The sequence below is a fragment of the Trichomycterus rosablanca genome, chromosome 13 (assembly GCF_030014385.1).
Source record: "Trichomycterus rosablanca isolate fTriRos1 chromosome 13, fTriRos1.hap1, whole genome shotgun sequence".
In the NCBI taxonomy this organism is placed as follows: Eukaryota; Metazoa; Chordata; class Actinopteri; order Siluriformes; family Trichomycteridae; genus Trichomycterus; species Trichomycterus rosablanca.
In genome coordinates, this window is record NC_086000.1 from 27537938 (window position 1) to 27551652 (window position 13715).

General features: G+C 39.9%; 1 protein-coding gene across 1 annotated transcript; it reads right to left on the minus strand.

Annotated features, from left to right (window-relative positions):
* Positions 1 to 3910: 3910 nt before the first annotated feature.
* On the minus strand, positions 3911 to 13510 carry zmp:0000001267 (b(0,+)-type amino acid transporter 1). Its single transcript, XM_063007670.1, has 6 exons — positions 12806 to 13510; positions 9464 to 9597; positions 8386 to 8515; positions 7507 to 7631; positions 5670 to 5757; positions 3911 to 4514 (listed from the first exon to the last, which is right to left on the minus strand). The coding sequence occupies exons 1-6, from the start codon at positions 13502 to 13504 to the stop codon at positions 4284 to 4286; spliced, it is 1407 nt and encodes a 468-aa protein (XP_062863740.1). The 5' UTR covers positions 13505 to 13510; the 3' UTR covers positions 3911 to 4283.
* Positions 13511 to 13715: the final 205 nt, after the last annotated feature.

A 13715-nucleotide genomic window follows, 5' to 3' on the forward strand; every position in this document is an offset into this window, starting at 1 on the left:
TTTATTTATGCAGTTTTCAGGCTACATTTTCTTGAGTTTGATGTAAACAGATCAACAAAAAAATCACCATTTAAGGCATTTGCTCTGCTTAAATGTCATTTATTCAGTCCTTTTCTTTTTCATATTCACTGTGAGTTACATATACTGTATTCCTAGGGGGGCTGTAGAGGGGGGCAAGCTGGTTGTCACAGGGGCACTGGCCCCCGCTAGAACCGCCACTGATTCAGGTTAAAAAAATGAATGCATACATGGTGATAGCTCAGTGGTTAAGGTACTGGACTAGTAAACAGAAGGTTGCCGGTTCAAGCCCCGCCACCACCAAGTTGCCACTGTTGGGTCCCTGAGCAAGGCCCTTAACCCTCAATTGCTCATCGTGTTCAGCTCATTGTGTAAGTCGCTTTGGATAAAAGCGTCTGCTAAATGCTGAAAATGTAAATGTCAATACATACAGTATTGCAATGCTTGATGTATTTTCACAATACATAGTAAGTATTACAATACAGTAGACCCTTGACCTACGAATTTAATTGGTTCCAAAGGACTGTTCTTAAGTCAAAATGTTCGTTAGTTAAATCTATTTTTCCCATAAGAAATAATGTAAATAGAATTAATCCGTGAAAGACCTCCCAAATCCCCCCTTACCTAACCTTTCTAATGTTTTAAATGCTCTTTTTTGTTATAAATACAAGTATATTTTCGCTTAAATTATAGAATAGACATTACTGTAATAAACAACAATAAACAACAATACAGCTTCTTTGGGGACATTTTAATATTGAATTTTACAAAATATAAAGAAAACACCGGAAAAACACCATCCGCTGTCCAAACGTTCGCTCACTGTGTTTATGTATATATATATATATATATATACTGTATATATATATATATATATATATATATAGAGAGAGAGAGAGAGAGAGAGAGAGAGAGAGAGACACGTGTTTCCAAAATTTGTTCATACGTTAAGTTGAAAAAGATCGTTCATAACCCAAAATGTTTGTATGGTAAACCGTTCGTAACTCAAGGGTCCACTGTAATTAGTTCTGCGAACACAGTGTTGATTGGTGGCCACAAGACAGCATGGCTCCTGAGATCCTGGGTTTGATCCTCAATTTCAGTCAATGTCTGAAAAATCTTCCCCTTACCTGGCAAGTCAAAGTTCCCTACAAGTGTAAGTGGTAAATGTTTAAGTGTGTGTTCAGGTATCTTCCCTCCTCAAAAAAGGAAGATTAATTGGATACACTAATTGAAGTAAATATGTAGCTGTGTGCTTCTTAGTATGCGTTCTTGCGCTTTGATTAGTTTTTTGGGTGGCATCATACCCAGAGAGACCCTAACCAGCATGAATGATTAGTTCAATAAATAAAATATCTAGTATGTGTCTTTTGTGCAGTTGGAGGCCTATTTGGTTGGCAGAAGTAAATAAACTAGAAGCAGCTAACAGAGAAAGAGTCTAAAACAGTGATATAACAATCAGTTGCGTGTATGGGGCAGTCTTACTGGGCCCAGTGTGTAAGGAGGCCCATGGCAACATTTTTATTGAGTCCCTTATACTGGCACTGAGCAATTTTACTGGTTCGGGGTCATAGTGGGTCCAGAGCCTAAAACACTTGTCACAAATCAGGAACACAACCTAAAGAAAGCATTATAGTCAATAAAACTGCATTACACATTAATTCAATTATTTACTCTCACAGAAATAGCTTATTAACCTGCTGTATTTAGTAGAATATTTTTAACCCTTTGGCTGACCCATTTTACTCGACTTGTCTATTTGTTACATTTAACTGCAAGTTGTGTTTTAATGGACAGGACTTAGTGCTCAGTGGGTAGCCTTGTCACCTCACAACAAGAAGGTCCTGGGTTCGATCCCCAGGTGGGGCGGTCCAGGTCCTTTCTGTGTGGAGTTTGCATGTTCTCCCCGTGTCTGTGTGGCTTTCCTCCGGGAGCTCCTGTTTCCTCTCACAGTCCAAAGACATACAAGTGAGGTAATTTGGAGATACAAAATTGTCCATGACTGTGTTTGACATGGACAGTTTAGTGTCTGACTAGGATAAAGCGGTGGTAAAACAGACTGTAAATGAATGATTGAAACCCCAGAACTGCTATTGCCACTCAGGCTTCTACATACAGGCCTAATTTGCTTCGTCTGGGTGAGAGAGCTGAGACCCTGCAATGGATTGGAGATACTGCTCAGTGATTCTGGGAAAACCGATCCCAGCGTGACCCTGACCAGGATAAAGTGGTGGTATAAAATGAAAATGAAATGGGAAACTGCTTGATGCTATGACTTACTGGTAATAATTTAGTGTTTTATTGAGTGTTTGTTTGTTTGTTTTTTAGGATTTTAACGTCATGTTTTACACTTTGGTTACATTCATGATAGGAAACGGTAGTCACTCATCACAGTTCACAAGGTTATATCAAATACAGTCATGGACAATTTAGTGTCTTCAATTCACTTCACTTGAACGTCCCCTAAACTCAAAATTTTTTTTTTTTCTTTTTAATTTTTTCCCCTTTTCTCCCCCTTTAGCGCATCCAATCGTTCAATTTGCATTGTGCTTCCTCTGTCTATGCCGAACCCTGCCCTGACAGAGGAGATCGAAGCTAACCCATATCCCCTCCGAAACATGAGCAGCAGCCGGATGCATTTTTGCCACCTGCACATTGATGAGTTTGGCGCCACCTAGCGTTGCATGCGGAGAGACACACCCTAAGGGCACTCTTTCCTCATCTCTTGTGCAGGCGCCTCTTATCAGCCGGCAGAGGTCGTAATCGCATTCTGACAGAGAGAGACCCACATCCGGTTCTTTGTTCCACCCCCCAACTGAGCAACCGGCCAATCGTTGCTCATACAGCCGCCCAGCCTCGAACCGGGGAGGCAGATCTGGATTCGAAACGATGTACTCAGAATCCAGCTCCGGTTGCAGCATGTCTTTTTACCGCTGCGCCACCTGAGTGGCTTAACTCAAAATCTTTGAAACTTAACGTCCTTTTTTAAATATTTATTTAAATTCAAATTAACTTTGAAAATTGGCTTGAGCAGTTCAGTAAAACGTCATAAAAGTGTGCATATGAAACGATTCTGCGTTTGTGTGGAATAACCAACAAATCCACTCCACATGTATCTGTGTTTTGCTGGATTTTTCTCCTGTTTCACTTTTAAACTTGTGATTGACTATGGCTGTTTATTTTCTCTGTCCATATTAATAAGGATCATTTAATTGCACCCAATGGTCTTCGGCCAAATCTTTTGCGATATGCTGGAAGAAAATATATCTGGGTGTTTAGATGTAATCCAAGAACCACTCAAAATTTAAATGTTAATAACACCTTGCCAGCTTTTACACTTGCCAGTGACTATATTATGCTTTGGAGTTTTGTGGAAGCCAGTGGCACAGAAAACATTGCATGAGTAGATTGAAAAAAGAAATTACTAGGCATGTAACAATACACACTACCCACGATGTGATGCGATTCACGATACTGGGTTCACGATACGATTTTTTCCAGATTTTTTAAACTGAAATTGAGGACAAATTATGACAAAGTTTCCTTTTATTATTTCTCTTAAAAAAAAAAATACTGTATTTGATTTTATCTTTTATTTAACTAAATAATGAATGCCTTTTATTTCTGAGGTAGGTACAAACTATGCAAAACAATTTTGAATTAAGCCCAATTTGGCTGAAAAACCCGGAATCTGGCAACCAGGCGTATAGCGCCAGTGGCGTCAACCAGGCGAGGTGAATAGCGCCAGTGCACTTTCTCCTGTTTCACTTTTAAACTTGTGTTACAGCTCGGCATTCTGAAAAAATGTAAAAATCAGCTTTTTTTTAGAGAGTGAGAGAGTCTAAAACGCTTTTGCTGCACCTCCATGATTAAGAAGCATAAGGAAACAATAAGAATTCTTGTATTTTTTTATTGATTTTTAACTGTTTTTCAATTGTATTTCAGTGTTTTTTATATAATAATCATGTTATTTTCATTGTATAAGTGTCAAAAACAAACCTATTATTTTACAGAAGCCTAAAATATATATGCAGTTCCACAGGACCATGGAACACATTTAACAGGTTTCCCATACATCCTTATGGGAAAAAATACCTTAAAACTCAACGGCACTCCCAGAACCAATTGACGTTGAGCTTCAAGGTACTACTGTATTTTAAATGCTAATCATTATTTTAATGTTACAGTGATAATAAATGAGAAATCCATTTATACAAGCAGCTTTAAGTTTTAACAGCGTGAGGTCTCCGAGCAGCTCTGGTGTCTTATAAATTCTTTTCTGCTGGCGCCACCTCCAGGAACAGTTGCAGAAACACAGTGAGTTTATCAAGCAGACGTGGACACACTTTATAGTGAATAAAGGGAATATAAATAAAAACTCCACTGAGGATGAAGAGGGACACATACAGGTACTCCATCTGAGGATTGTCAATGATGGGTGCAAGAACCAGGAACACAGAAGCCAGCAGCACCAGGATGGGAATGAAAATGGGAACCTGAAAGGATTGTAGAACAACAGTATGAACATGAGGTACAGAAATACATGTCTTCTTTGCAATTTTCTCATCATGTTATGATCTTCTAATAGTACAGTTTTAGTTTTTCCAGTATCAAATGTATACTTTCTGCCCCCAAAATACAGATCTGAGTTCTTCCATTAGATTCTGAAAGCTGAGACAAAACAAGACATTCAGCAACTTTAGACTATTAGATCATTTTCCTTTGTGTCATTTATTTTTAATGTTCATGATTGACTATGGTTGTTTATTGTCTTTGTCCATATTAATAAGGGTCATTTAATTGCACCCAATGGTCTTCGGCCAAATTCTTTGCGATATGCTGGAAGAAAATATATCTGGGTGTTTAATCCAAAAACCACTCAAAACGTAGATGTTAATAACTCCTTGCCAGCTTTTACACTTGCCAGTGACTATATTATGCTTTGTAGTTTTGTGGAAGCCAGTGGCACAGAAAACATTGCATGAGTAGATTGAAAAAAAGAAATTACTAGGGATGTAACAATACCCACGATGCGATGCGATTCACGATACTGGGTTCACGATACGATTTTTTCCAGATTTTTTAAACTGAAATTGAGGACAAATTATGACAAAGTTTCCTTTTATTATTTCTCTTATATAAAATAAATATAAAATACTGTATTTGTGATTTATTTGTATTTATCTAAATAATGAACACCCTTTTATTTCTGAGGTACTGTAGGTACAAACTATGCAAAACTATTTTGAATTAAGCCCAATTTGGCTGAAAACACCCGAATCTGGCAACCAGGCATATAGCGCCAGTGACATCAACCAGGCGAGGTGAATAGCGCCAGTGCCCTCTGCTGTTTAAAGTGAATATTGATTTATTTTACAAATCCAAATCTATTTGAATTGTGGAATTTTGAATCGGTTATTAACTGTCTTGTGGTGCATCGTTACATCCATAGAAGTTACATAGAATATCTTGAGGACCACCATTCAAATTTGCCATTAAAAGCCACCATAACCTGCCTTAGGAAAATACAAGCTTGAAATACCTTGAACATAATATCAAATATATGAGAGGATCAAAACATTTAATCTAATTTAACCTAGATATTTTAATAATAATTATACACTGTATTTTTTAGATTGGTAAGCTCTTACCTTGTATGGACGAGGAAGATCAGGGAATTTGATTTTCAGATAAAGTAGCCCTGATATCGTAATCCCATAAAACAGCCAGGATGTAAAACTGAAGGGTAAAAGAAGTAGAATTACAAAAATTATGGTTGAATAATTAAGGACAATAAAATAGCTCGTCTCATGCATAGCCAAAACACTCACTCACTTTCTTAACCGCTTATCCAATTAGGGTCGCGGTTGTGCTGGAGCCTATCCCAGCTTTTCAGTGGGTGCAAGGCACACAGTAAAACTCTGGACGCCAGTCCATCGCAGTGCAGACACACATACACACACCTTCACCTATAGGGCAATTCAGTGTCTCCAATTAACCTAACTGCATGTCTTTGGACTGTGGTAGGAAACCAGAGCTCCCGGAGAACACGGGGAGAACAAGTAAACTCCGCACAGAAAGGACCCAGACCGCCCCACCTGGGGATCAAACCCAGGACCTTCTTGCTGTGAGGCGACAGAGCTACCCACTGAGCCACCATAGCCTAAACGATTTTACATAAAAAAACATATTTGTACTGCTGTCACATGATCACTCAATCAAATGATTGATAGTACCGCATTCTCTTCTAACCAACCAACAGCTCTAATCTGATTTTAAGTTTCTTATCAGAAATTGGTATTTTTTTTATATACTACACTATCTATACTAATCTTATCTATACTGTGTTCTATCACAGTGGTTATAAAGTTTTGTTTGCCAGACAGCAATAATATTGTCTGTTTATACATCAGTGGCCTAAAGTATGTGGATGTATCCTTTTACCACGTGCACATGAACCTTTTAGACTTGTATTTATTTATTTACTTTAACTTTGGTTACATTCATGACAGAAACATCTTCAATATCTCCAATTCACCTCACTACCATGTCTCTGAATTGTGGGAGGAAACCGGAGCTCCAGGAAGAAACCCACACAGACACGGGAGAACATGCAAACTCCACACAGAAAGGACCGCCCCTCCTGGAGATCGAACCCAGGATCTTCTTCCTGTGAGGTACACCTTGCCACCCTTTTAGGACTTTTAATTTCAAAAGCATTGACATGAATATATTGCACTATTGCTGTAGCTATAGGAAGGATAGCAACAGCTACAGCGTTCTCTTATTTGGAAAGCTTTCCACATGATTTTGGAGTGTTTTTGTGTGAATTTATGGCTGTTTGTCATTAGATCATGTATGAAGTACTAGACATTCCAGTTTACCCCAAAGCGGTATGATCAGGACTTTGTACAGGCCACTGAAGTTCTCCACAACAAACTTCTCAAAAATATCTTTATAGACCTCCATACATGCACAGCTTTTGTACACCTGATAGCAGTGGGTGTAGATAAAACACTTCAGTAATTACGAGGGGTGTTCACATATTTTAGCCTTATAGAGTAGTTAAGCCTGTAAAATGTGATGTAAAGAGAATATTGTGGTTATAAATATCAGACCTTTCAAAAGCAATACGAAACTTTGCTTACAAAATGGTATCCATTCATGTATACTGTATATTACATTATTTTAGCCCTTACATAAATTTAAGTTTGATCCCCAGGTGGGGCGGTCCAGGTCCTTTCTGTGTGGAGTTCTCCCCATGTCTGTGTGGGTTTCCTCCCTAGCTCCGGTTTCCTCCCACAATCCAAACACATGCAAGTGAGGTGAATTGGCGATATAAAATTGTCCATGACTGTGTTTGACATTAAACTTGTGAACTGATGAATCTTGTGTAATGAGTAGCTACCGTTTCATGAATTTAAAGTAAGTGTGAATTTTACCTGGATTTTAAGTGTATTAAGCTTGTAATGCTAAGCATGTTATTACCTGAAAAAGTTAATGATGCCCTGGAAATCTCCAGGTATAAGCACAATGAGGGAGATAATGGTGGTAAAGATAAGAGCTGGAGCAGGAGTGAGACGCCGCACATGAGCCATGGCTAGGATGCTCGGCTAAAAAAATACACAAAATGAGAAAAGTTTATACACATAGCTGCATTTAGCAGACACTTTTATCCAAAGCGACTTACAGAACTGTAACAGTAAATCATCTAAGCAGTTGAGGGTTAAGGGCTCCTCTTGAGGGCTCAGCAGTGGTAACCTGACAGTGGTGGGCCTTGAACCAGCACCTTGTCGATTACTAGTTCAGTACTTTAACCGCTGAACCCTTTTCCTAGCCCCAGCATTGGTTTCTTCCCAGTCGCTTAAAGCTGGTGACACAACCGATTTAATACTATCGTATTATCTCTCTTGTTAAGTTTTGCTTTTGTAACGGATTATTTCCATTTATCCATCTTTTCGTAGCCGTAGCGTAGCGGGGCGGTCTACAGCACTGCGAGTGAGTGACTCGGGTTCGCGCCTCGCGTCGGTTGCTTTTCCATTTCTGTTCTTGTGTTTCCTTTTCAGTTGCCAGCGGCGTCATTCGGGATTCCCCGAATTGTTTTCTGTTTCTGTTTTTCCTTTTGTTCTGTATGTATTATTTATTGTTAATAAAATACATTTGTTACTCCGCATCTTTGGGTCCTACGCCTCTCCTCATTACAAAAACTACATGTGCTTAAAAATACATATATTATGACAAATTAAAAGAGAAAATTACATTCTTTAAATGAACACTGGGTTTATCGGGGGCAATATAGTTACTGCTGTAACTGTAGATATTTATTATGTAAAAGAAAATTTCTCAGTAGTTAAAATTTTTTCTCACCATGTGTCCCTCTCTTGCAGCCACAAAGCAGACCCGTCCTCCGCTGAAGAATGATCCATTCAGAGATCCAAAGGAAGACAATGCTGCAGCAAGAGACATCACCCAGCCCCAGCTTCCCAGCACTTTGTTCCTGTTCTCACCACCAACACAATGGTTAGTGCCCATTAGTTACTCTGTCACTGTGTAATTACTAAAAACATCAGTGTGTCATGACAAAAATAGGTAGGTGTCTGTAGGTGTCAGAAGTCTCCATTATTTTATTAGCAGTTAGCTGGTAGTTAGTAGCAGCTAATCTCTCGGACTTAACTTTACTTGATACTTTTCTGTATGTTTTTTTGTGTGAATTTTGCATTTAATAAACATACATTGTAGGAAAACCTGTAATGCATTGTTTTCTGATTTCAAAAAAATCAACCAAACTTGCCTGTGTCATATCTAAGGGATCCTCCATGTCAAGTCAGACACCACCAGTTTATTTATTTACCTCATATTTCAATTTAAACCAGTATCATTAGCTCTGCTGTCAGCATTCCTCTACAAATCAAGTCCTGAATAAAGTTCTGGCTTTAAAAATATGATAATAACAACATGTCCACCCATTATGTTTTACTGCCCCCCCAAGCAAAGCAGTCCAGAACCGGGGCTGACACACACTATGTCATTATCACATTAGTGTTATATATATATTTATACATTTTACAATAACAAAACAAAAACAAGAATCTGTGATTTGTTCATTCTCATGAACCTTATTTAACTGACAAAAGCACACAATGTCCCAACTTTTCAAGAAATTGGATTGGTAAAAAGTTGATTTAATTAAAAGTAACTAATCTGTGTCCTCAATCAGTCATTGGAATCGCACATACAATGTGATTTCTTTACTGGCATTTTGAATATCTCAGACCTCTTGGTTGTGAAGTATGAACAAATGAATTAAAGACTGGACAAATAACAATGATGAGTTTGTAAATAATTAAGCTTTTTAAGATAGACAACTTGGACTGCGTGGCCAATTTGATTGCAACTACAAATTCGATGCTCTATGTGTGCATTTATTGTGTGCATGTACACTTACCCCCATGTAACAGCTACAGCATTGGACAGTATCATCTCTCGTGGAGTCATGACAGCCAGATAACTGACATTAACCAGCAGGTAGAGGATCGTTACCACCGGGATGGCAATCAGTATTGCTCTGGGTAAATTTACCTTACAAAAATTGTGAAAAAATGAATTGCTGTTGGTACCTGATGTTAACAAATCTTACAAAAAACACTCACATATTCGACACATCAACACATCTCTTACCAGTGGCTTTTTCACCTCCTCTATCACAACATTCAAACTGCCCCATCCTGAGTAAGCCCAGAGACCCTGATATAGAGCCATTCCAATAAAGTTGAGCCCCAACTTGGTGTCCTTAAAGGCAAGGTCCGTATCCCCAAGAATTTCAAAACCATTTTGGGCGATTTTTACTATTCCCCCAATTACGATCACTATCAGAGCTATTACTTTTGCCACCAGGAAGACCACCTGAATGGCCATGGTGAAACGAACATTCGTCATGTTAGCTGTAGACAGCAGCAAAATACAGAGTACGGCTATACTCTTCACCACCAACGTTGGTGGCGCGCAGCCTGAGTAAAAAGGAGCCACAGCGTACTGGGCTAAACTCAAAGACGTAGCGGCTAAACTTGATGGTTTCATCACGATAATGTAGGTGTATGCTACAAGAAATGCAGGTAAAGGTCCATAAATCCTCAGCAGGTAGATATATTCAGCCCCCGACTCTTTGTAGATAGTACCGAGCTCTAGATAGCATAATGCAGCACACATTGCCAGTAGTCCACACACAGCCCAGATGATCAGACTCGCTCCAGGGCTTCCCAAATTACTTATCACAAACTGTGGTGACATAAAGATACCCGAACCTATCATAATACCAGCGATCAGAGATACGGCGCTGGTTAGCCCGACCTCCCGCTTCAGGTTTAACTTGGATGGCTCTTGGTTCGTCATGGTACAGAGGTGTGAGGCAAGAATAAGCTTAACAAACTGGCCAGCGAAATAAAAGAAACAAAGCATAGGTAATAAGATACTAAGGGCAAGGTGTTTCTGATTACATATTAACATTTATGGCAGCTTGGATTACACAATGCAAAAGTCTTAGAGTTGTTTTACAACATGTTTGGAGAAAGAGATTTGTTAACCCTTTTAAATAATCTAGACTTTTGCATTTAGTCTTATAAAGTTATGACAGTAAACACATTTTGAATAAACTGCAAACTACATTGGCCAGTCTGTTTAACCTAGTGTGTCTAGTGTGTTTCTGTGTGCCTTGCGCCCATTGTGAGCTGGGATAGGTTCCAGCATTGCCCCCAAACACCCCTGTTTAGAATAAGTTGGTTGACCAACTTGATGGTAATTTGTAAATACACAATTATTTTGAATTTGATGCCTGCAACACCAAAAAAAAGCTGCAATTGGCAAAAAAAAAAGAATTAAAAGAGTATAGAATTTTATGTTTTGAAACATTCCACAATAGGCAGGTGAATTAGTAACAGGTGACTGTATTATTTTTTACATTTTCTTTTCTATTTTATTTATGCATTTTCTCCCAAATTAGTGCAGTCAATTTGTCTTCCGCTGCTGGGGGATCCCTGATTTCAGTCGAGGAGGGTATAATGCTGCTCACGCCTCCTCCGACTCGTGCAGAGCCCTCAGCGGAACCCTTTTCACCTATGCACTCTGCACTCCCTATCTGATAATCAGGGTCCTTACACAGTGTTTGAAGACCCCACCTACATAGTCCGCTCTTCCCCCCCTAGCAGAAACGTGTCTGCTGCAGGCACTGCCAATTATGGCCGCTAGATGGTGCCCAGCCGACCGGTGGCAACGCCGAGTTTCGGACCGAGAAGTTCAGAATCTCGGCACTGGTGTGCTAGTGGAATATCCTGCTGCACCACCTGGGCACTCCAGGTGAGGGTATATCTTTGCTGTATAGCTATATAATTTTTTTCAGAAACCCCAGAGTTCTCTGACCCTGATTAGGACCCTGATTAGGACCGAACTCTAAAGAGCATAATGCGGCACACATTGCCAGTAGTCCATACACAGCCCAGATGATCAGACTCGCTCCAGGGCTTCCCAAATTACTTAAAGATACCCGAACCTATCATAATACCAGCGATCAGAGATACGGCGCTGGTTAGCCCGACCTCCCGCTTCAGGTTTAACTTGGATGGCTCTTGGTTCGTCATGGTACATGGTTCATCTCTTATGGACCAACTGACACTGGAAACCTGTGCTGTGGTCAGACAAGTCTATTTAAAAAAAGCTTAATTTCCATGAAAATGTAAATGTAAGAATAACAGGGATGCGAATAACTGTGCAGAATGTTAAAAAAACAATCTGACAAATAAATAGCTGACAATGGCTTAGCTAACACACTGACACATTGACATATGTAATTGTAGTTATGTATAAACAGAATATCAATGTGCAATAGCTTACTAAACTGTACCTATAATGTTCAAACATTTATAAGAAATGTAAGAAACTGAAATGTAGGACGCTCTGGGTTGTAATGGATTTGTAGTTAACAGAAAGAATTACAGTCTAACGTTTGCTAGGGGTCTCCAGTGAAGAAGCTAGGAAACAGTGTAACTGGTTAAAGAAAGTCGAAGGTTCAAAATCCACAGTGGAAAAAAATGAAGGTTATCCTAAAGTTAATGCTGCGGGTGGCTCAGTGGGAAGCACTGTCGCATCACAGCAAGATGGTCCTGGTTTTGATTCAAACTGGGTTCTTTCTGTGTGGGTTTGCATGTTCTTCCCGCGTCTGTGTGGGTTTACTTTGGGTTCTCCGGTTTCCTCCCACAGTCCAAGTCATGCAGTCAGGTCAATTAGAGATACTAAATTGCTCTAGGTATGTGTGTGTGTGTGTTTGCCCTAAGATGGCAACATGTTCAGGGTAGTTTCTAAATATCGCCCAGTGAATTCTACCCACTGTGACCCTGAATCGGGTACAGCAGGGCCAAACAGACATGAATGAATGAAATTGTAAGCCAGCTAAGAAGCTGTATTTGTAGAAAGGCAGTACAAAAGGGTAGTGGTGGTGTAGTGGTTAAGGCTCTTGATTAGTAATCAGAAGAATGTTGGTTCAAGTTGCCTCCACTGGGCCCCTGAGCAAGGCTCTTAATTTAATAAAAGGCCCTTGCATTGTATGTCACAATTGTAAATCACTTTAGATAAAAAGCATCTGCAAAACGCCTTAACTGTAAACAAAAGATTGTAAAGCATGGTACAGTGACCATGCATAAAGGGTGATGAATGATAAAATCACCTGTATATGTGTGTGTGTGTGTGTGTGTTTGATGAGATTCTGTATCAGCACATGTTGCAGCGAGATTATAATCACCTCAGGACGCTTGAGCTCCTCAGTCACAGAGTTAAGGTTGTTCCAGCCATCGTAGGACCACAAGCACTGATAGAAAGCCAATCCTATTACACTGATGCTATAGTTAGTCCCTTCGAATGCATTTTGAAAGTTGGCAGTGTTTCCTTGAATGAGCATCACCACACCGCCAATGGAAATAACCAGCAGTGCGATGGATTTAGCTGCCAACAGGAATATGTTAACAGCCATCGCAAAGCGCACACTCAGGCAGTTTATAAGGGCCAGGAGCAAAATACCAACGGCAGCTACACACTTCACCACTATGTCAGGGGGCATACAGTCCTCGTAGAAGGGTGCAACAGCATTCTGGGCAAAGCTGAGCGCTACTCCGGTCATGCTGGCCGGCCTCACAACTACGACTGAACTAAAGACAAAAACGAAAGCCATTAGCTTGCCTGAAGTGCGCAGTATGTAGATGTATTCTCCTCCGGACTCTTGTATCAATGTACCCAGTTCGCTGTAGCTCAGCGATGCTAGCATTGACAACACTCCAGAACAGGCCCAGATCAGGAGGCTGGCACCGGGACTTCCAATGTTCATCAGGACTGTCTGAGGGGACATAAAAATCCCGGAGCCGATCATGACCCCCGCGATGAGGGACAGGCCCCCCACCAGTCCCACCTCGGCCTTAAGACAGAGTTTCTCAGGTTTGCCATCCATGTCTGCAGCGACCGTTGTTTCAAATGGATTTAGAGACACTGAACGATGTTATAATGTACTGTGTACCACCTGCAATTTAGTCAGTTAATAATTAAAGGTTTGCAGCCATTTAAAACTCAACCCCTTACTTAAGTATTCTGTACAGCACAAGAGAGGCTGTGTTTCTGGCTTTAGCCATTCATTTAACTCCTTACGTAATATGTTTCCCCAT